The sequence below is a fragment of the Excalfactoria chinensis genome, chromosome 1 (genome assembly GCF_039878825.1).
Source record: "Excalfactoria chinensis isolate bCotChi1 chromosome 1, bCotChi1.hap2, whole genome shotgun sequence".
NCBI lineage: Eukaryota > Metazoa > Chordata > Aves > Galliformes > Phasianidae > Excalfactoria > Excalfactoria chinensis.
This window is the reverse complement of record NC_092825.1, coordinates 42,688,706-42,711,828: the sequence shown is the minus strand read 5'-3', so window position 1 is coordinate 42,711,828 and position 23,123 is coordinate 42,688,706. Positions and strand designations below refer to the sequence as shown.

General features: G+C 41.2%; 1 protein-coding gene across 7 annotated transcripts; it reads left to right on the top strand.

The window, feature by feature from the left end:
- The first annotated feature begins 1,554 nt into the window (after window positions 1-1,554).
- CEP83 (centrosomal protein 83) lies at window positions 1,555-22,698 on the top strand. Of its 7 annotated transcripts, XM_072337994.1 has the most exons (17): window positions 1,580-1,625; window positions 1,988-2,023; window positions 4,800-4,974; window positions 5,278-5,428; window positions 6,188-6,280; window positions 6,566-6,697; window positions 8,558-8,809; window positions 9,762-9,893; window positions 12,830-12,944; window positions 14,767-14,911; window positions 15,046-15,195; window positions 15,789-15,864; window positions 16,936-17,093; window positions 19,245-19,374; window positions 20,275-20,378; window positions 21,124-21,304; window positions 21,951-22,698. In XM_072337994.1, the coding sequence occupies exons 2-17, from the start codon at window positions 2,017-2,019 to the stop codon at window positions 22,134-22,136; spliced, it is 2,187 nt and encodes a 728-aa protein (XP_072194095.1). In that variant the 5' UTR covers window positions 1,580-1,625; window positions 1,988-2,016; the 3' UTR covers window positions 22,137-22,698. The 7 variants fall into 7 exon arrangements, with proteins under 7 accessions (XP_072194123.1, XP_072194095.1, XP_072194142.1 ...); XM_072338022.1 differs by lacking the exon at window positions 1,988-2,023 and having other exon boundaries at window positions 1,555-1,625; XM_072338041.1 differs by lacking the exon at window positions 1,988-2,023 and having other exon boundaries at window positions 4,803-4,974.
- Window positions 22,699-23,123: the final 425 nt, after the last annotated feature.

Below are 23,123 nucleotides of genomic sequence, written 5' to 3'. Positions count from 1 at the left end.
GTTCCATTCTCTGCCCCTCCGCTCCCTGTGAGGAGCTGCAGCCACCATCAGGCCTCCCCTCAGCTCCTCTGCGCTGAGCAAACCAGGGCCCTCAGCCACTCCTCGTACCCTTGCCATCAGATTCATCATCTTTATTGTCCTCCTTTGGATGTTCTCTAATAGTTTTACGTCCTTCTGATGCTGTGGTGCCCAGACCTGCACCCAGTGCTTGAGGTGATGTCACACAGAGCAAAGCAGGACAAGCCCTTCCCTCAACAGCTGGCAGTGCTGGGCCTGATGCACCCAGAGTTCTGGCTGCCATGGTACACCAGTGCCTCACATTCAATTTGCCATCCACCAGAAACCCCAGATCCCTTCCCAAAGAGCTGCAGTCCAGCTCCTCATCCCCCAGTCTGTACACAGCGCCAGGGCTGCCCCATCACAGCACTTGCTCTTCTTCATGCAGATGGGGGCCACCCTCTAATTTGTCAAGATCTTGGTGTAAGGCCTCTCTGCCCTCAAGGGAGTCAACACAACTCCCAATTTAGCATCATCTACAAATTTACTTAATATAAATTTCAGATCTTTACTGGAGTAGTTGATGAAAATGTTAAAGAGAACTGGTTCAAAAATGGAGCCCTGTGGAATCCCACTAGTGTCAACTAGGGCAACTCTCAGGCTACAGCCTCCCTTTGTCCAACACAGCCGTGTTTTGGTTCTCATGGGACATTCTTAGGGTCATACTGCCATGGCTTGATCACAAGCCACCTCCTGATAAACACAACCACTATAAATACAGTGACTCTGACAACAGAACACCAGTTTCTAACATACTTGTGCAGTTATTTGTCACAAGGAACAATTTAAAGTCCCTTCCCACCCGGTGCAGGCCAAAGAAGCTTCTGCTTCAGGGGAGCAGCAGTGAACCTGAGCTAATGGATGTTGATCCACCTGACTGTGACCCCTTGGAGGTGGGCCTGTCAAGTTGCTGCTCAGTTCCAAGTAGCTCTGCTGTTGCAGATGACGATGGCACTCACGTGCTTTCAGACTCTGCTGACCGTTGCAGAGGGATGCTGCTCTGCCAGCAGTACCCCCAGCAGCCCCTTTTGGCCACCATCCCGACAGGCTGGATTCAGGTCAAGGTGACATAAGCTAAGCGGGGATTAAACCGCAGGTATGAGCAGCAGCATGTGTGCATAACAGCAATGTGCTTCGCTAAAAATACGCCCCTGGGTTACAGGAGCTGGAGGATTTATCTAATCTAGCATCGACACCAGGGAAGCCTAGTGAGCCTTCAAACTCACCGGGGCGTTTTAGGACCAAACTTAAACAGTGTCCATCTTCCTCCAGAGAGACTATCTGTGTAAGAGAAACCTCTACTTGGACTCAAGCTTTCCCACTGCTGTTACCAGCTGGTTGGCCAGCACGCCACCTTTAGACACGGCGCCGCTCGGCCGTTACCGCCGGGATCCGCCCCCGTCGCGTGTGGGCGGTGCAAGGGCCGGCGGCGCATGCGCAAACGGGAGCGGGGAGGCAGCGTGAGCCCGTTACCCCGGCAACGCCGCCCCGCCCCCTCGGCGCGGCCCGTCCCGGTGTTCCCAGGATACCCTGCGGGGCGGCGGGCGGCGGCGCGAGCGGGCGGCGAGGTGAGGCGAGGAGGGGCGCCATTTTTAAATTCCTGGTGGCGGCGGCCGGGCGGGTTGGGTGTGTGGGGGGTTGGAGGGGTCTTTCTGTTTGGGGCTCCGCTCTGCGGCGTGTATCCAGCCCCCCTGGCTTCTCTCTCCTCGCTCGGGAGCGTCGTTACCGTGCAGGGGTCTGTAAAGCGAGGAAGAGCCGGCAGCGCGTCTCAAAGAGCGCTTGTGTCGGTCTCGTGTCCCGTGTGGGGCCGGCGGGTCTGAACTTGCCTAGGGGCCGAAGTTCAGGGGTCAGAAGAGTGCTGGACTTCCGTGTTTCTCTAATTATGCCCGGTTTTGTGTTAATTTTCATTCGCTGTGGCGTTGGTGGGAAGTCTGATGATCCCTGCTGTGCTGCATAGGCATGTCAGGTAGGGCTAATGTAACCTAACTGTGTCTGAAAACCAAGCGCCTAGTGTAAGGCTGTGATTACATGAGCATCTAAAGTAGTGGTGCAGCTGTTCTCTGTGCCTGCAAAGAGAAAGTTTTGTCACTCTCTCTGCCTCCTTATTCGGCTCATTGTTCCTTCATGCCAGCCAGTACCAGTTGCCTGCAAGCACCCATTCTGCTCCTGGCTGGGTTTTGCCATGACTGAAACATGACATGTGACTATAAGCAACCCTATCAGTAATTACTGATTGGCCTCAAGTTGCACCAGGGGAAGTTTAGGTTGTCTATCAGGAAAAGCTTCTTTACATAAAAGGTGGTTAAGCACTGCGATAGGCTCCCCAGGGGGGTGCTTGAGTCACCGTCCCGGCATGTGTATAAAAACCATTTAGATGTGGTGCTCAGCGACAGTGATTTAGGGGTGAGTTGTTAGTGAGGCTAGTACGGTTGGGTTGTGGTTGGACTTATTATCTTTAAGGTCTTTTCCAACCGGAGGATTTCTATGATTCTACTTTGTTTTGGGAAAAAAGAAAGTAAGAAAGCAAGTTGTTTAAATATTACGAGTTGCTGTCAATGATTTCAAGGGCTACCTCAAGAAATCTGTCTCTGCGGGTTGCAAATAGCGAAGTTTGCCACTAGATGTCCCTGCAAGCCAAAATAGCTCTGTTGCCTCCAGTACGTCCCGCCTGGGTTTTTGAGGGTGTGAAATGGTTTTCTGCGCTTCTGTTTTTTTTCCCCTTTCTTCTTTCCTCCTTTCTTCTACCCGCAGCCTTTAGGCAGATGAATGAATAACTGCTTGTGTGTTGCTTTCTAATCTTTGCAGTTTCTGATAGTAGTGAAAGCTGTGAGAGTGCATGTGAAGGCTTGGAACTGAAAGCACAAAGGGCTGCATTTCCATTTCTCTCTTTTAGTCAGAAAACTCCATGGTTCTGTGGTGATATTGAATTTGTATGTCATACTACTTCAGAAGCACTTCTTGCTCGTGTAAGTCATAGGGCTCAGGCTCAAGCTCTGTGCTCCTAATTCTGCAGTTTGTCATACAGCTGTATATTCATGTTTGGCACTGCAGCTTATGGAACCAGAGAGATGAAGAGAAGTCCTGTTGCTTGCTTTTTTATGGCGGTCACGATTAACCTTGTTGATATGCTTAGAAATTCTAAGGAGCATGCTGCCTGGAGTTCTCTTTGTCCTCTCACACAGCTTATTGTCCTTAGGGATTCTGAGCAGTTTTTCCCACTTGGCTGTTGCTTGAACAAAAACAAATGTTAAAATTTTGAGTCTGGAAATGGCTACTGTGCTTTGTTTCTCAAAACCCAACAAAAGCCAGAAATGAGAAATACGTCCTCGTTTGTTGAGAAGGTTCTTCAGAATTTGTTCTGTTCATGTACAGAATGTGCAATGTGTGCATATAGCGCAGCCATTGAGGAGAACGTTCTTTATTCCAATTTCTTCCTCCTTACCCTCAGCAGATTTGGGCAGAGCAGAATGAAAGCAGTTGCTGTTGTCACCATGTGCTGGTACTAGAGCACCGGTAGGCTCTGCTCTCACCTGTTCCTGTATAGTGACAGAGGAAGAAGTTGGGCACTAACGCATGGGGTTTTTTTCCGATCTGGCAGATAGTTTTCATCTTGTTTGCAGTTTGGGGCTTTCTAGAATCAAATGCTGAGCATTTAAGGTAGGTTCCCTGGAAGATTTGGGGAGTAGATTGCAGGAGAATGTGATGTGTCCAGCTCCACATGTGAAGAAGGTGAGGTACTTACTGATGCTGGAGAAGAAAGCTGTTTTATTCACCATGCCAGTGTGGAGTTCTTAGGCACCAGTCAGTTATGCTGAAAGCTAAAATGGCAGAGCAGTTGGTAGCAAATCTTATAACTTCCCTAAAATTCCGTTATGGCCCTCCTTCCCCCACAGCTTCTAGAAGCTGCAGCAATGATCAGTCTAAGGCAGTATCTTGCTCCGAATATCAAGAAAAATTGTTGAGGTATGTTATAATACTTCCTCATTTCTCAGCATCTGATGATTTGCAGCTTTCTCACATCCCCCTGAGATTGTCATGTTTAGCAAAACTCTTGTTGGAAAGTTCACAAAAACCCACCATGTGAATCTTCAAAAAACAAGGAAGTAACATGTGTTGGTGATACGTGTTGGAGCTGAACTTTGTGTAGTGTGGAAGATGGGTGCCCATGAAACCATCTCTCTTTTCCAGAAGGGGCTTGGTAGGACCTCAGCAGTGGGGATTGTCCCCGTTCTTCTGGCTGATGTAATGGCGTGCTGAGCAGCGTGATGTGTTAGACAGTATGAAAGACTGTGACCGTGATAAGCAAAAGCTATTTGTATCCTATGTCTGTGTACTCCTCTTGAACCATAGTTAACAGGACAAAATTAACTCCATAGTTGGATTCTCAGCATACGGAACAAGTAAAAAGAACATCTTATATGGTCTGGCACTGGCAAGACGCTTGTATTTGTTTTGCATTGACTCAAATAATCTCCATGTTGAAGTTAATTATGTGTCCCTGAGAGAGCAGAGAAGAGCTGCCTTTTTCAGCAGGAAGTTTCTAACCTGAGTTACAGTGGAGCTGGGATTCTTCTGTATTGAAAGTAAAAGTGGCATGTGCAGTCCTTGAGCAGTGTGTCCTTGGTTGCTAATCACATCTGCTTGTATATGTGCCAGGTAAACCTACCTTCTGGGATGGCAGCCAAAAAAGTGGATGTTGGTGTACATTTGTTCTAAAGTTATTTTTCACTTTGTCCTCTCAGTAGCCATTGTGAACGGTCATCATAAAATGGATACTCTGGGCGGTCTCCTTCCTCCCGTGGTTGGAAACAGTGATGTGGCCAATTCACAAGAATTACAAAAACTTCTGATTGATGAAAAAATGCGCTGTGAACACCATAAAGCAAATTATCAAACTATAAAGGCAGAACATATGAGGTACATGAATTTGAATAGATTTCTTCATTTGATCTGTTAAAAGATGGAGCTCGGTGTTGGGTGGAAGGGGTTTTGTGTGTGTGTTGGCTATTTTTCTATTTAAGGCCATTTTTCAGCATTGCTTACTGCAGAAAATAATTCAGAATTCCTTAAGACATTATAAGTGGGAAATAAGTTTTCAATATATTACACGATATCAAAAGCTTAATTCAATCTTGATATTTTTATTTTTGTTTCTGAAGATGGGCTTTCCAAGCTTTAATTTGGAGAGTAGCTGTAAAAGAAAGTAGTTTTCTCTTACAGGTTACAGGAAGAGTATACAAAATCTCAAGATGAACTGAAGCGGTTGCTAGTTGAAAAGCAGACTGTACATGACAAATTCCAGCTTCTTCTTGCAGAATACAGAGAGGAGTTGCTGGGCAAAACACAAGAGCTGGAAAAACTGAAAATGCAGGTGAGGTAATTTACTGGCAGAGTGTAACATAGACTTGAATCCTGTAACAGGGTCATGTTTTACTTGTTTGTAACATGTGTGCACTTGGCTTGGATCTATTTCAGGTATCTCAGAACCTAGTGAAGCTCAGTAGTGTTTCTTGGAGTGACTATGGCATGAGATTATTGTTTTGTTATTTAACAAAGTCTTCCAAATTCTTCTATCATGTACTACATTAATAGGGAGAGCCTCAGTCCGAGTCTCAGTTTCTGTCCTTGTGTGTTGTCCAGTGATGAGGAGAATCATCTGCCCTGGTGATTGCAAGAGTAGATGTTTGTTTCTCTTCATGATGGCAACTTTCCTAATTATATAGACAAACAAGCAAGCAACACCAAAAACATTTAAGTCCAGTTCCATGACATTTTCTGTTGTTACTTGTTTCCTTAAAGTAATGTGAGGCATAGCTCCTAGGAAACAAATACAGCATCTAACAGAGGATCCCCAGACGCTGACTGACATTTGTACTGCTTCTTCCAGTGAATACTGACATTTAAAACCTGTTATCTTCCCAGAATATTTTTAGTTCATTAATATAATATTTATTTGCTTCTGTAATTACCATTTGAAAAATTCCTTAGAAAAACATAGAAAATTAAGCAGAACTTGGAAGACTTTAGAACTTACCTTAAAATACTGAAGCTGTCCTTGAAATACTTTATTTATGGATATTTGGGCTGTCGCAATTTGCATAAACAAATGTGAATACCTCTCTGTCTGAAGGTGCTGACTCCTCAAAAATTAGAGCTGCTAAAAGCACAAATACAACAGGAATTGGAATCTCCAATGACAGAACGTTATCGGAAACTAGAAAATGTAAGTACTGTTTAATTTAGTTTCTTTTAGAGTGGTGGCTGCCAATTTGTAGCTGTTCCTAAAAACCTCAGGGAACTGAAACAGGGGCAGTCAATGTGTGTGACTTTGCTTTGTCTGGTATTGTTCAGTACTGCTAGCCCAGGTGGTGAAGGCTGAGACCCTAAAAGAGGGAGGGATCCATTTCTACAAAAATCCCTTATGAAATGACTGAAACGTTGCGTGGATGTTTGAAGCTGGAGATAAATCTGCAAACTTCATACTGAATGTTTCATTTGTCTGATTTAGGAAATGGAAAAATATAGAACAGAATATAACAAGCTTCGTTACGAACATACTTTCCTGAAATCAGAATTTGAGCATCAAAAAGAAGAACATGAACATGCTTTAGAGGAGGAGAAAATAAAATATGAGGCAGAGGTACATTAGCTTAAGTTGTATCTGGTAAAGCTGTGTGAGTGCTGTGAAAATGTTGGTACTTTGATGGGTTGTCAGTTTGACATAATTTCATAATGCAATATTTGTTTCTGCTCTCATAATTCTCAAAACACTCTTATTACTTAGCCTCAGGCTGTCTCTGTAGGCTTATTCAGTGATGTGTTGCAATATCATATGTGCTATCATAAGAAAGCGTAGACTTTCCTTCTAATGAGTGTCAACTAGTAGCTCTGCCTAAATGCTTTTTGGAAATCATATTTTTGATAGGATGTGAGACGTTACACTAATCTGAAAATTAAGAAGTTATATGAGCAAGTGATTAAAAAAAATAATTTAAATTATTATGTGGTAACCAATTAAAGAAGTTCAGAAGATATCGTTGCTACCAGGCAAGGGTGTGTGTCTTGAAATTAGGTTGGGTTATGACAGTAGTGGTAAAAATGATACTGACATGATACTCAAAACTCTGGTAACTTGATTTCAGTTGTGTCAGCTCTTGAATAAGCAATCCATAATTTGTTTGTTTCAGAACTGGACTTTCAAAAGTGTGGCTAAATAAATTGGCATCTTATTCATCTTTTAAATACACACAGCAGTGTAAATGAGTGTTGTATGTGTCATTTGCATATTCATTTAAGTATTTGTCTGGGAGCATATCAGAAGATGCCAGATTTGAATGCATTAGTCCAAACATGAGGCACGAATCAAAGGCAATCACTGCTTTCAAAATCAGTCCAAATTCAGAAATGAAAAGCATTAAAAACAGAACACTTGTCCTTCCTAGAGCTGACTGCACATGCTGCTTTACAGCCTGCCCATCTTCTGGGCTTGTTGGGTTGGTGCTAGTGCTGCAACTAATTAGCGCACTTAGAGAGAATGGGATTACCTTCAGCCCAGGGCAAAATATAGTCTAGTTTATTTCTCTTATTTAGAACCTTTTTGATCTCCCACATTATTTATTGCAAGAAGGCTACAAAAACATCCTAATTCCTAAATGCTGCCTCAGGCATGTCATGCGGTATGACTTGAATCTTCTCATGAAAGGGATTTAGAGGGCAACTGCTGCAGATTTTGGCTTTGCTCTGTAGAAGTTACTGATGGAACTTGTAAAAGCGCTGCTGCCAAGCAGGGTTTGGAATATTGTCTTCAAATATGGAGAAAGTTCTTTCAGAGCTTACTTTCTGACTCTTTTGTTCTCTGTCTTCGCAATACATTCGGTCCATGTAACTTCTTTTTAAGTACTAGAATCTATGTGTGTGTGTTTGTTATAGTCTCAAGATGAGTTTGTATCTATTTGTACAGCCTTGGAAACTTGCTTTGTTTTCTGTCTGACAGGCCAAGTCATGTTGACTGTCTTCAGTTACTAGTGTGCTAGTTATACTGTGGTTACAGAATTATAGAATCAAATGGTAGGTTGGAGGAGACCTCCTCCTAGTTGAACCAGTTTTGCCTAATTCTCTGCTTAAATGATGATATAATGAGAGTGGATTGCTCAGCACTAGGCTCAGCTGAGTCTTGAACATCTGCAAGGATGGAGACTCCACAGCTTTTCTGGGCAAAGTATTCCAATATTCAGCCACCTTCATGGTAAACATTTTTTTCCTGTTATTTATTTGAAATTTTTCTTATTCCATCTTGTATTTGTTGCCTCTCTTCCTATCACCATGCACCTTTGAGAAGATTCTAGATCCATCTTCTCTGTCTCTTCTTAAAGGGTCGTCATAGCAAACAGTAATTATTCCAGAGCCTTTTCTCTCCATGCTCTCCAATACCCCTGTATTTATTGCTGTGTTACACCTCATCAATCTAAAGGCTTGTATTTTTCCAATGAACAACCATCAGATTGCGAGGCTGGAGAAAGATAAAGAAGAACTCCATAATCGGCTGGTTAGTGTTGATCCCACGAGGGATAGTAAACGTGTGGAGGTCCTCTCCAGAGAAAAAGCACAACTGCATCAGAAATTAAAAGGCTTAGAAGCAGAAGTAGCAGAACTAAGAGCGGAAAGAGACAATTGTGGTGTACAAGCAGAAAATGTTCAGAGGGTGCAAGTCCGGCAGTTAGCTGAGCTGCAGAGTCTGGCAAGGTCTCTAGAGGTAAGAGTCTACTTTGTTTTGTCATCTTTTGTCCTTGGGAGTGATATGACGCTCACAGTCAATAAGATGCTCGTGTCAGCAGTTGTTGCTGAGTTGCTGTTAGAAACTGACATCCATATGTTAACCTGCTATTGTAAAATTGTAATTCTTTTGGAAAACTTTGTTTTTAATCCTTTCTATCTTTGTATCTTTGTTCTTCAATACATTACCATGACTATCTACTTAGTGGCTTTTGTTCACTCTATAAAGAACTTTTATTTCTGACCTGTCTTAGTGTTCCTATTCATTCCTTGCTTTCAGTTCTTGCTATCTGCCTAGCTAGTGGGTCTTTTCATGTAGACTTCTCAAGTAGCTGCAAGATATGGATATATGGTTTACTTTCCTTTTCACTTTTATAACTGTTATATAACTTTGTCACAAGGTGCTGTGGATTTCTGCCAAGTGCTCTGATCCCAGTTTAAAGAGGATCATAATATTCTTAATTTAGGAAACTTAAAAAAAAATATATATATATATATATAAAAATCCTGCTGGAGGTACGCAATTGGAAAAAATAAGGTGAAAACCTGGGTTTAATCGCTTTTTTGATGCTAAAATGAATCTCTCGTCTTCGGCCTAGAATACTGGTGATTCCTGTATTTAGAGCTGAGTAATTGACTGGTAGCAATAGGTGCTGCCTTGTAACTAAGTCAGATTATCTCCGCCTTTTGAAGTAGGATTGCAAATGTGCATGGTTCTGTGCAGACAGTGTTAATCAAAATAATTAGTGTTTCTGAGTGAAGTATGAGACCCTTATTGTATCCGGAACACGTTGTTAACCAAAGTTTATGTATCTTTGTGTATAGTTATTGTATAAAAGGTCAGTAATATTTGAAGATCTATTGAACTGTACAGGGGAATAACAAGAGACAGCCCTGCTCCAAAAACCTCACAGATACCTCTTTTATTCAAGGCAGAAAAGAAGTCAGCTGAACAACATGTTGGTCGGATTGAGGAAGAACTGCAGGTGTGTCGTGAGCAGAACTTTCTTTTAACTAGCAAACTTCACAAATCTGAGCAAGAAGTCAATTCCTTGGCTGCTAAAGTAAGTGCTTTTATGATATCTAAAACTGTTGTTCATATGACATATATAAGTTTTTCTGTTTATATTTTACATTAAGAATAAGGTCATATTTTCTTCTGTGACTTAAAGTAGGTTTGGGTTTTCTTCCCAGATTGAAACAGAAGGTATAAATAGAGTATGTGACTTCACAGGAAAAACTTCATCCCTAAAAGTACTTGAATTTCTCCAAAATTGATGTTATGCACTTTTTTTGTTCATTTTAGAGATCTTTTTTTTTTTCCTAAATGTAATAGTGCACAAAAAGACAACTCCATGTTTTTAGTGTTCATGAGGATAGTCAGCCTGTCCTAATGGCAGAAAGCCTTCTTTTCTCATAAACTGTGTAAAGTGCCGTAGAACATAGATGGTTTTTCTTTCTTTCTTGAGTTATTTGCATTGGAATCACCTGCTGAGATCTAAGTTGCATGTGAGACAAGACAGTAGTGTTACTACAGCATCACTCTTGGGCTCATGCCAGTATAGCTTGTGCAGAAAAGTTTCTGTACAGCATTGCATTCCATCACTTTAAGTAGACAGTAGTCTAACAGTGTGTTTGAGTGTCTTACATGTTGGGTTGGCTCTGTATCTTAGGAATCTAGAGAATGTCTTAGAAAAATCCTTAGGTGGAAAAAAAAAAAAAATCAAAAGGCTTCCATTATAGGAAAACCTAAAAGTGCTTATTGAGAAACTCGGTGCCACTATTCAGTGTTTCAGAATAATTAGATCAGCATGGATGGCAGGTTCAGAGCTTCATCTGGCTGCAGCTTCTCCTCAAGCACTTAAATTGCGGACAGATTTTTATGCAATTCTCTATGTGGGTATTTGAATAAGGAAGCAAACTAGAAGCTAGCAATTTATTTATTAATTTATTTTAACCTCAAATGTTGTTGAATAGTTACGTTGCTTTATGTAAATCTGAGCCATCATACTAGTTCTGATGAAATAAGTACCCAGTTCGCAAATACTGGCATTCTGTTGTTCCTTATTCCTCCCTTGCTGGAGAAAATACTGGTGATAGCTTTTAGCACATTTGTCAGTTATTGGTAACAAACTTCATCTTGTCTTCTTGCTCCTTTGAAAAGGATTTAATTATTTCTGAACTAACTGTAAAGCTGGTAATTTTGGTCTTGTACCTCCAGTTGAATTCTCTTAAGCACTGTGTTGACCTAAAGCTATCCAGCGTTTCTAAATCTACTCTTCAAAGTAACACTGACACTTGTATGGGTGTGACAGTTAATATTGGAGTATGCCTCAAAAAGGGATGCAACGCAGGAAAAAAAATCTTCAACTTCTTCCATAATTGCTCTTTTGCAATCCTACATTTATGACTGTGAAGCGTTGAGTTTTGGTCCTTAATCCGAAAGCTTTTTCTTACCATATGAAAAGGACATATCCCAGTTTTAAATATAATGTTTATATAATGCGTCATACTTTTTGAACAGGAATGATAAATTGGAGGAAGAAACTTTCATGAAACATTTTTTTAATCAATAGCCTCTCAGAATATAAAGAAGGTGGTCGCAGTCTTTACTTTTTGTATCAGCCACTGTTCTCTGCTCACCTCCAGAAGTTGGTGGAAATGAAGTACTACCCCCCAGCCCCCAACACTTCTACACCTAATCAAACTTATTCCAGAACAAAGATGGACTTCTGAATCTTGTGCCTTAGAAAAGCCACCTTAAATCTTTGCAAATTACCCTGAAATGTTCTCAGCTTCATATTTAAGCAACCAAATCCACTAATGTAGTTACTTAATAAGCGACTGTGTCATTCTTAACCTTTTGCCACTTGCTTGTGCTAGCAGGTTGTAATTACATTTGTCACTGTGAATGGATTCTCGATATGAGTGCTTTCCTCTAGGTATTTAATTCTCATTGACCGTGTAATTACTGTGTACAAATGCCTAAACTATAAAAAGTTTCTGTGCAAGCAGTAATTGTCTTTGATGATTTGATATTCTTAAGACTTCTGCTTTTAAGAGGCTGTTTGATGTGTGTGTCACAGCTGGAGAGAAGTGTTTGATTTAAAATGCATTTTACATCTATGAAGACTTGGATTTGGAAAGTAGTGTAGTGCTCCAGGAGGTCAAGGGTGATGAAAGGGATGTGATCATCACATTGAAATGACTTCGGGGGAGCAGTGGGTACCCTGGTTTTGCATATCACTGTTTTGTTTTACTCTAGGGAGATTACACTGAACTTATATTTTAGCTTGACTCTGCAGAATTTTTTAGTCAGAAGTGGGGTATGTGCAAGCTGACCTGCTAATGTTTTGTGAGGTGCCGGGGTCTTCTGCACTATTGGATCAGTGTCCCAGCAAGGCAGTTCAAATAAGCAATCTTTTCAGAACTATTCCAGTGTTTGGAAGCTTGTTTCTAAAATACATGATATTTTCTGAGAAACAGAGTTTTTACAGGTAATCCTGCAAGTTTTTGCATGTATCACCAAATCTTAAAGTGTATTTCCTACGCTATAAATTGTAGTAACTGTCTGGTTAAAGATGAAATCTGTGCCCATTGTCAGACAGCTTGGTTCTTGGAACTTATGGGGGTATTCGGGCACTTTGTCTTCATTAGGGAACATACAAACCTTGTGTTTTAAGATGAATATGACAATACATTCATGAATTTTCAGTGTCTGACTTGAAGTAATAAAACATGTTGATAGACTGAGTGTTACAGTACCTATAGAATCACCATTAAAATTATCTACAAATCTGGATATTGTGGTATTTGTGGTATGACTTTGTGGAAAGCTGTGGATAATATATATATATATATTTATGAAGATATTTAAAATAAGCCTAATAGTCATTATTTGACAGATTTTCTTGTTAGCAAAGTATTGCCTGGAAAACGGGGAAGCTGTGAATACGTATGGATTTATTTTCAGTGGATTTGTTATTTCTCTAATTCATAGGTAGAAGAACTCAAACAGTCACACAAATTAGAAGTAACAAATGTCAAGCTGGAGGCAGCAAGAACTAAGAATGAAGTAGAAAGAGAGAGAAACAAGATTCAAAGTGAAATGGATGGTAAAATACACAATAAATTTCTAGTGAAATTAATTTCTGGTGGTTTCTTTGATAACTTTCACTTAGAGCACTTTAATTATTTTTCCTCCAAATGTTCCCTGGCAATCTTCTCTTTCTGCTTCTGGTCTAAGTGATAGATCAGAAAATTCATTTCGGTGTCTGAAATAACTGTACCTTATCAGTTGATCTCCTAGGTTATGAAGGACTTACAGGGCAGCCTTTGTAAATGAATCGGTTTGTGATACAAGTTGAGCATAATCTCTTTCAAATCATCTACTTCCTAGGGTTTGGCCTTTTTATTAACTGCCAAATTTGCAGCTATTTGCAACTTGCTTGAAACCTTAACGTACTATAAGACTTCAGAGTTTTATATGTTTTCCAATTCTGTATCCATGCAATTGAGGGGAAAAAAACCAAAACCCACAAAACAAAACAAATATGGGTTAAATGTTTATGTGGAACAGAATATACTTTCTAGCTTATTCTTTGAGCAAAACGGGCAATGGTCTAAGCAACCAGATAACAGCTGAGCCTGTTGGCAGTGTGAAATAGTCTCCTGTATTTTAAGGCCAAAGCTTTCAAGGACTATTTGCTGATGATGTAAATCACCACCCAGCTTTTATTGGACTGACTTCACAGGTTTGCCATAACCTTCATCTGCCTGGAATGGTTGTTTCTGTCTTGGTTACAAGTTTTTCATGTGTGTCCTTTGTTCTTGTAGCATCGCAGTTATTGAATTGCCTCACTTGCTAATACAACTGCATTAAAATGAGAGATTTGCTTTAGCAAGGTTACTGCTGTTTCACTGATAACCCCTTATTGGTTTCTCTGAACTTAATGTCCTCCGTGAGAATAACTCCTCCTCTTACTTGTCCTCTTTGTAGCTATTCTGGAACACTTTTTATAACTACGCATAGCTGCAAAGCAGAAGTAACTTTGGAATTTAAATTTATGATAATAACAACTGTTAAATTACATTTACATGTTAAAGTAATAAGCCCTTGTTAGACACAGATTGCAGTGTGATGGTTAATCTTCCGAAGTTTTCTAAAACATTGCCCTTAGAATATGGCAGGCTTCATCCTGGTCTTCATCAGAAGAAGGGTGGCCAGGAGGGAGAGGCAGGTGATTGTCCCTTTCTACTCTGCCATCGTGAGGCCCCATCTGGAGTACTGCTTCCAAGTCTGAGGCCCCCAAGACAAGAAAGACAGGAAGCTGTTGGAGAGGGTCTGGAGGATGATCAGAGGGCTAGAGCACCTCCCCTACGAAGATAGGCTGAGGGAGCTGGGCTTGTTCAGCCTGGAGAAGAGTAGGCTGCAGGGTTACCTTTTAATACGTTAATGGAGCCTATAAATGGGAGGGGAGTCAACTCTTTACAAAGTAGATAATGGCAGGACAAGGGGAAATGGTTTTAAGTTGAAGGAGGGAAGATTTGGATATCAGGAGGAGGAAGTTCTTTACAGAGGCAGTGGTGAGGTGCTGGAACAGGCTGCCCAGAGAGGCTGTGGATGCCCCATCCCTGGAGGTGTTCAAGGCCAGGTTGGATGGGGCCCTGGTCTAGTATTAGACACTGAGGTTGGCGGTCCTGCATGCAGCAGGGGGGTTGGAGCTTGATGATCTTAGAGGTTCCTTTGAACCCAAGCCATTCTGTGATGATCTCTTTTGTCTTTCTTCTTTTATTTTTTTCGTTCATTCACATTCGGTCCTGTGAACTCGGATCTTTAGCTCCCTTTTTGCTATTGATAAAGTGATGCTAATAATGAATTTCATCAGGTTGACATCAATAAAGGCATTTTAACTTTTTTTTTAATGTATAATGCAGGATTGCTGTCAGACAAAGAAGTTCTTAAGGAAGCTGTTGAGCGTCATAAAGTGCTTTTAGTAGAAAAGGATCAAGAGCTGGTTCGTAAAGTGCAAGCTGCCAAAGAGGAAGTTTTTGGAAAAATTGCAGCCTTACAGGATGAAAAGTATGTGTTGATTTACTGCTCAGCTTCTAAAAGTCCTGGGAAGGGTGTGTGGGTAACTTATTAAATGTCATTTTTAGTAATAATCTCTTAGCGCTTTGTTGCGGTTCTTCTCTAAATATTGAATCATGTTTCAGGTTGGAACTCGAGAGTAGATTAGCTCATTTGGAGAAGGTAAAGTTGGAACAGGATGCCTGGAGACAAACTGAAAAGGATCAGTATGAAGAGAAGCTACGTGTTGTACAGCTGGCAGAAGAATCTAGCAAAAGGGAGCTGCAGTGTCTGCGGTAGGGCCTTTTCTAAAGCAAATGTCTCATTTTTTCCCTAATTACTTTGCACTTGTCATTAGGCAGGTTTTCTGTTTGTTGGCACGTAGGTGTTCATGATGTGAAATGAAACAAAGTTATCTTGTGCAGTGTGTAAAAAGATGGCAGAAGAAAAAGATGTGCTGTTGATCAAAAGCTAATGTTTTTCATCCGAACCTTAAAAACACTGCAACTTTAATGAATGTTTTTAATAAGTAAACTTCATTATCAGCTGTGTTGAAATTTGGACCACGTTGGCCACTGGCATCATGTCAGCAAGTGGCAAACTGGGACAATACAATATCTCTGAGCTTTTTATTATAACTGTCAGCAAAGTTGGTCTGCTGTAGTATTTGTGTGAAGGGCAGTATGATAAAACCAGCAAAATTCTTACTTCAAAAGCCATCAAACCAACATATGTAGTCATCAATAAAAACAGATTTTTACACATTGTGTAGTTAATTTGTAAGACTGAAATATGTATGCAACATGTTCTATTGTCAGGTTGATTTGTACTAGCATCTAACATCTATATTTTAATGAGATAAAAATAAGAGTATCTTAAACAATTTTAGATTAAAAATTCAACAGCAAGCTATTCAGACAGAGGAGCTCGAAGAACAGAAACGTGAAAGAGATGAGCTAAAACAGGTAAGGGTTTTGGTAACATTTCAGAGAGAAACACGGTCCTTCCTGCAGTTACCATGTCCAGTGTCTGAAGATCAGATTGGATTTTTAAGGATTTTTTTTTTTCCTGAGGGACAAAATGCATGAAACGGTTCTTTAAATCGAGTGTTCAGGAATCAGCCCTGCTTTCCTGGGCCTTCATAAATGGATTCCAGCTCTCTGCCTCATGCATTTTGCAGGTATCAATGATTTCAAAATGGAATGCTTATAGGCCGCTATATTGAATATGGTTATGCACTATTTAACTGGAGATTCAGTTTCCATGGAAACTATAAATTGTTTCTAGGTAATGCTCTGCTTTTACACTGCATCTCTCATCTGAGGTTCTTCAAGTGCTTAACAGATGTTTCATAAACGAATAAACTGGTGTAAAGAGATATATTTCTATTGCAAGATGAATTGATGGCAGTAATGCAAATAAAACCTAATTCTTTTAACTCCTGCTCATCCGTACTATTCCTTGGTAGATATAAATATGGCTGTGCATTAATGAAATCTGGAAGCTGTGTGCTCCTGGAGCTAAGGCAATATTTTTTTTCCTGTGGAAATTAGGGTATCTATGAGCATGTAATTAGGGAGAGAAAAATAACCATCCTTTTTATGTGCTGACTGCAGGGATTGGACTTTTCACACTCTCTACTTGCTTTTGTGAACTGGTTGGTGCAGCCACTGAGGGCTGTAATGGAGAGAGAGAAGAGTCTGCATAGCTCCAAAGCTCAGCTCACTGTTGTGTGATGCTCTGATGTTCTGTTCAGCTTTATAGCATAATGTCAGATTCACTGAGTTACAGGGGACTCAGAGTGGATTCCTTCCTCTCCTTTCTTTTCTTATTTCAACAACAATAGGAAAGTTCTTCTTGTCTAGTAGTAGTTTACTGTAAAACTGCTTGATAAGCTGTTGAGTAAGGAGGAAGGGAACAAGTAAGAAAGGTTTATGATAAATGACTGCAGCCAGCTGACATGTGCAGTATCTCAAAATTGATGTAGATATTTGTGTATCTTCTCAAATGGAAATACTTCATTTTTTTTTTAATAGCAAATTCAAGACATGCAACTCCAGGTCGCTTCACTTTCTCAGTCAGAAAATGATTTGCTGGAATATAATCAGAAGTTGAAGGAAACAGTTGAAAGATTAAGACAAGAATGTCAAAATGCAAGAACTCAAGCAGAAAAAGCCCAACTGGAAACAGAGAAGTAAATTTTATTCTTCTTTGGTTTTACTTTTTGTTTTCGCGTTGCCTGTATTGCTTTCACATGGGCTGTTTGGTATGGAATGTAGGTTCTGAAAATGTCTGAAATTAACCTGAAGTAGCTGTGGTGTCCCTGCTCAGTGCAGGGGAGTTGGAGCAGATGACCTTTAAAGGTCCCTTCAGACTCAAATAATTCTGTGATTAAATGTCAGCAGGAAAGACTGAACAATTGTGCTGACAAAAAATAAAAGCCATGCCTTCTGTTACGCAGCATATATAAAAACTTTGCTCCTGATAACTTCAGGAGTAGGAGTTTGATTCCATTCATATCTGTTATGATTAATTACCGACTAATGAAATGCAGCAATTTTATAAAATGAGATTGTTTCTTTTAAAGTGAACATAAAGCTCACATGGAGAGTGGATCTGGAATTTCACACAGTGTTTGAGTGTTAAAGGGTGCTGAAGCATGAAAAGTGGAACAAGTGACTGTATTATTGTGCTTTGATAAGATTTCGGGGAGCCGGCCTATATGTGTGTCCTTCTTACTTCTTCCACCACTTCCTTTTAGCTGATATGAGGCCAAGAGAATTTTATAAGTCTATAGATAATAGGAGATGCACCAAGACTATTACTGCAGAAACTAAGAAGCTTTGCAGCCTACCTGCGAGTCCTCCCAGTCTGACCTTCTCTCACCACAGAAGTCTTGGGGTGTTTCCCTTTTTATTCCCGACTCTGTGGCTGATATGACTTTTTTCCTTGGTTCAGTGAGTCTTTTGAGCTTGAACTCCAAAAATATTAAGGAGCACCAAAGCAATACAGCTTAAAGAGAAGCGAAAAAAAGGACCAAAAGATAAGAGAGCCTGAGGTAATCAGTTTCAGATAAGTTTAGCTAATGGTATTTGGGCTAACAGCAAAAGTAGGCAAAGAGTTTTGCTGTCTGGCTGAAGCTTGGAAATAAAAGAGTGGAATGAAAAATAGAGCCAAAGGCCAACCATGAGCCTGATAAACTGATGAAGATGAGAGATGAGCTCAAGGAGGCACTTATTAAACATTTCAGGAACAATGTTAGTGGAATTTCCTTAAAATACTTAATAAAACTGTTGTGAGGTTTTTAACCAGTGTCTCAGCTGAAGTTTTGCTGTTAAGCAGCACATTTCTCTTTGGTTCGTGGGGTACTAAAAGTTTTTTTGCCATCAACTAAAAGAGCTTTTAAGGATTTCAGGTAGGCCAGGATCCTAGTTCTGATTTGAGTGATGTTAACACTGTGGGGAGGGGAAAGGGTGTTCGATGAGAGCTTTATGGAGAATCTTTGAGACTCCCATCAGGGAAACTGTGTCAGCCCGAGTCTAAAGTGATACAGATGCATTGACACCTGTCTGTATTTCTTAAAAACTGCCGGACAGAATCTCACCACTTGACTTGATTTTTTTGGTAACAATGTAGTTAAATAGGCAGTTAGTTCCTCTCTGCTTTGAGATAGCTGCAACAAAAAATCCAGCAGGGAAACCCTCCTTTCCCTGTCTGCTGTAAGAGATTACAGCCCAATTTTAGTATGTTATAACCATGCAAAGTTCTAAACAAAGAATAGATGTTGGCAGTGGAGTGAATTCAGCTGGGATGCTGTCTTGAAGCGTATCTGTGGGAGCTTCTTATCCTGCTGGTGTTTGTTCTGCTTGGGAGCATGTAGTAGTCAAGTCTGAAGTTCTCTATTAGAAAGGATTAGTGCAGCACACGGGGCAGCAAGCCACTGCTGTGCCTCACCTCTCGAGCACAGAGAGCAGTTATCAGCCCTTCTGACAGCAGGTGCTCAGCACAATTGTTTCGTGTTGTGTTCCAGGGTGATGATTTGATTGGAATTTAGAGTTGTTCTCTGGACAGTTTGACAGCACACCAACTAAGAAGCGGCCTGCAATTAACTAGTTACTGGATTTAGTATTCAGCATGTAAAACCTCTAAGGTTATGTCAATGCATGGGTTCAAATATGATGCATCTTGAGCACATTCATGTTCAGATCAGAATGTCTGTACCGATTCATGTCTGTAAAGGTGGGAGCTGTGAAAAGAAGTGTTTATTTTAAGAGCCTTCAGGCATTCATCCAAAGCACTGCTTCATCTGTGTCGCTCCTTACCCTTTGAACCCGTTGTTTTGAAGGACTTTAGAATACAAGCGCATAGAGTGGCTGGAGGAGAAGCATCTGCTTACTCAGCGCATCTCAGAGAGGGAAGAGAAGTACAACGAGGTGAAGAACAAGCTGTGTCGAGCTGCAGTTGCTCAAAAAAAGGCACGTTGGCTCTTCCTTTGTAAATGATCCTATTTATGAAAAGTTCAGCTTTCCAGACCAGAATTGTTTTAATATTAAGAGTTGATTTGCAATCTGCTGTATATAATGACAAAGTACATGCAGTTCTTAGCAGAGAATGCTAAAGTGATGCACGCAAGAATCTTACAGCTGGCAACTTTGTTTTAATGCCAGCAACCATTTGGTGAGGGTTTCTTTCTGTGTGTATTTCCATGCTTTTAAGAGGTGGACTCCTTGATTATTAAGGGTGATGATTCAGGTATCAGACAGATGATGTTCTCGTTTTCCTTGATTATGCATTCCCCATCGGTATTCTGTGTTGCATTGTGCCTCACTCCCCGGAGTATTAGAATTTAATATCTTCTCTTAAGCTTGTATTTTACACAATGGCTTGAAAGGAAAAGCTGATTGTTTGCAAAAGCTCAGGATTAATTGACAGTTTGATACGTAGGACATACAGTGGTCATGAAACTAACTAGTTTCTAAGGTTGTTAAAAGATGGGTTCAACATGAGCAAAAAAGAAAAGGTCACAGGATAAAATGTACAGTTTTTGATTATATTTATATGGGGTCATCTATTTAGAGAAAGGATTTCTAACTTTGTTTGTACAGTTAGTGCTTGGTAATACACACAGTCATCAAGCAACAAGAGGGTTACTGGGCATTTGGCAGTCTCAGCTCCGGATCATTTCTCATCTCTTTTGTTCCACGTCACACAGACTCAGAACCTTCCAAAAGCACAGCACTTCTCCTAGAGAAACACAAACCCTAGAGTGACCCTGAAGTGTCAGAGCATTAAGCCGTGTGCAGGGTGGGTTTGATTTCACAGGAACTGATATAGCAAGGTGTTACTTTGCTTTGTTTGAAATGTCTCTTTGGCAGAGAAAGACTCTCAATGATAATAAACAAAGGAGGATGCAAGAGAAACTACAACTTTTGGAAGCCAAGATAGAAGAACTAGAGAAAGAAAACCAGGTGTTAAATAGGTAATAAATAAATAATCGCTTTTTCTTAGCTTGAAAAATGATATGCACTCCAAATGTGACTCAGAAATATGAAGGGCTTTTGAAGATGCGTGCCAGTTAGTGTGGCAACTGGAGTGCAACCTAATGGTGTTGTCCACATAGGAATTCTGTGAGTGGAGTCCATTTCTGATGGCTGTGTTGGTGTGGACAGCTGTGAGTTTCTGAGACAACTGCGGAGCTGTCTTGGGGAGATGGAGGAAAACCATGTGAAAACTGCATAGAGGTGGTTGCAGGAATCCCTTCACAAGAAGGAATTCATTTGATGAAAAAGAAAAAAGATGTGAGTGAGGCAGTGCTGGAGTTGAAAGCACGGTATGTGGAAATGGAAGACGGGAAAGAAAACTGACTTCAGAATGATAAAGGAAACAGACATAATGCCCTCTTGGAGGGACCAGCTTCTTTTTCTCTTCATTGAGCCATATGGATGGCTTGATTCAAATAATGAATTTAATGGTGCTTCTGTGGCTCACTACTGTGAGCGCTATTAGCAGCGTAGTTTATTCCATGTAAAATCGAATCCTGCTGTAGGTTACTGCGTAGTGGCACTCCCAGCCATTTAGACAGAGAAATATGCACGGGTTGTCTGCCTTCACGTCTCCATGGTAGTTCATGGTAGCTTTCTTGCACAGACAGCAAGCAGCACAGAGAGGTGTGCTACTGTGTTGGAATCTAAGTATTTAGAGCACCAAGAAATGTGATTTCATAGGCAGAATGTTTCCTATGAAGAACATGCTCGTCTCCAGAAGAGGCTGAAGGACTTGCAGCGCAGACACAACGAATTCCGGAGTTTGATTTTGAATCCTGGCATCCCACCCCTGAACCCAGTCAGTGTAACATCAGCGTCTGTCCCGCCTCCTGGGCCTGACCTGTCCTTCCTCCTCCTCCAGGTACTGTGTCACAGCATGTGGCAGTAATGTATCAGAAGGGTTTGGGGCCTTAGTGGCAAGGAAGGGAGGAGCACAAGATCTTTAAAAAGAGGGAAGAATTCCTTTTATGTTCCCTTCCTATTAATGGGAAGAGTTCTTGAGAGACAAGGCATTTTACAACACAGTTCTCTGCTCTCTGTGCTTATTCCCAGGCTTTAAATGGCTCCTTCTGGACAAGAAGTGCCATAATGTTTTCCGTCACATCAGGACTCCATAATTACAAAACAGTTTTGCTGCTCTTATTTCTTGTGGGCTTAAAAGCATTCTGTGTTACCCCAGAGTGCTTCTGAGGGCGATAATCTCTTTGAGGTTGGCCCAGCCAGCACTGCTGATTGCTGTCCCTGAGGCGAGGCCTCAGCTGCTGTGCGTCCTCATCTGAGAGCAGCAGTGCTGCACTCCCATCTCGTGCTGCTGTTGTTTGCCATGAGTGTCAGAGCGAGACGTGCTAGAACTAGGGGGTGTTGCGGGCTGGAATGTAATGAATAACAACATTCCGAGCGTCACAGTTTTTGTTTCAAAATCATTACTTGAAAAAATGAAATGACTGCTCGTTTTGTTGCCTTGAAGGTATGCAAAATGTAACAGAGCCACTTCTATTAATTTCTAGGAGGAGCAGCATCAGAGAGAGCTCTCCCTGCTTCGCAAGCGGCTGGAAGATCTCGAAACCACACAGAGAAAGCAGCTGCAGGAGCTTGGGCCGGCTGGGGAGCGGCTCACAGCAGGAGCACGCAGGGAGCTGGCATCCAGCAGGGGAGCAGAGGGAGCTGCTGTGCAGAGTGAGGACTCCACATAAAGTGTGTGAACTGGAGGTGCTGTTTGCAGACGCTTCTGGATATGTGCTCTTGATATCCTCCAAAGCACGGCTGCGTGCGCCGAGATGCGGGTTTTGTGTTTATTTTTGATAGGCTGCCATCCGTTAGCAAACGGAACAGTCTCTATGTGAAAGCATTATGAAAGCATTACCACCGCATTTTGGAAATGTCTTTATAGAAAACAGTATACAAATATTTGGAAGTCGGGACATGAAATAAACTACTTTTTTGATAGTACTCCCTTACTTTGCCCACTGTTGGGCTTTGGCAGAGCGGAGCTCTGCAGAGTCAAGGTTTGGATTGGAAACCAGCTGCTGGAATCCACACCTGGAGTGATACTCTGAAGTTCCCATGTGGACAGACGGGGTGAAATGGGTGCTCCTGCCTTTGCTCTTGTCAATGTGCCTCTTGCTTTTGTAACGGGAAGAAGCAGAGATCAGATTTTTTTTAAAGTGATGTCGTAGAGATGAAGTACAACAAATTGCCTTCGTGTGATGAAAAGGAGAAGTTTGTATTTGTTGCCACAATAAAATCTATTTATTTAAGGCTTGTTTAAATCATTTTCTTTCATTATCAGTTCAGTGGCACCTGTGGACAATCAATTACTTTTTGATAATTTGATAGTGAAACTTGAAAGTGTGGGGGTGACTTTTCTTGCTATTTGTTTATTTTTCAGGATACTCCAAAGCAAATTCCTTAATGAAAAGTGTTTAATACTTAATCGCATGCTGTTGGTAGGCTGTAGGAACAGACAGCTGAGGAATGAGCTGCAGATGGTGACTGACGTTGTCACGGATTCCGCTTCGCTCTCCAGTGTGTTTTCCTTTCTGTGCCGCAGGTAAATATAAGTGCTGTATTACGGTTTCCTGAGTGCTCTCCAAGGAAAGCAATGTATGCAACCTGTAACTGCTGGAAGCAATGGGAGCTGATTTTACTGCATCTTGCCCTCCCCTCTCCTACCAGGGCCC

What these genes read in the sequence shown, in the direction of transcription:
- CEP83 (XM_072337994.1), top strand. An exon ending in TCAATTCCTTGGCTGCTAAA is followed by an intron (nt 9,894 to 12,829) that starts GTAAGTGCTTTT and finishes TCTAATTCATAG; the next exon opens with GTAGAAGAACTCAAACAGTC. An exon ending in GATTCAAAGTGAAATGGATG is followed by an intron (nt 12,945 to 14,766) that starts GTAAAATACACA and finishes TGTATAATGCAG; the next exon opens with GATTGCTGTCAGACAAAGAA.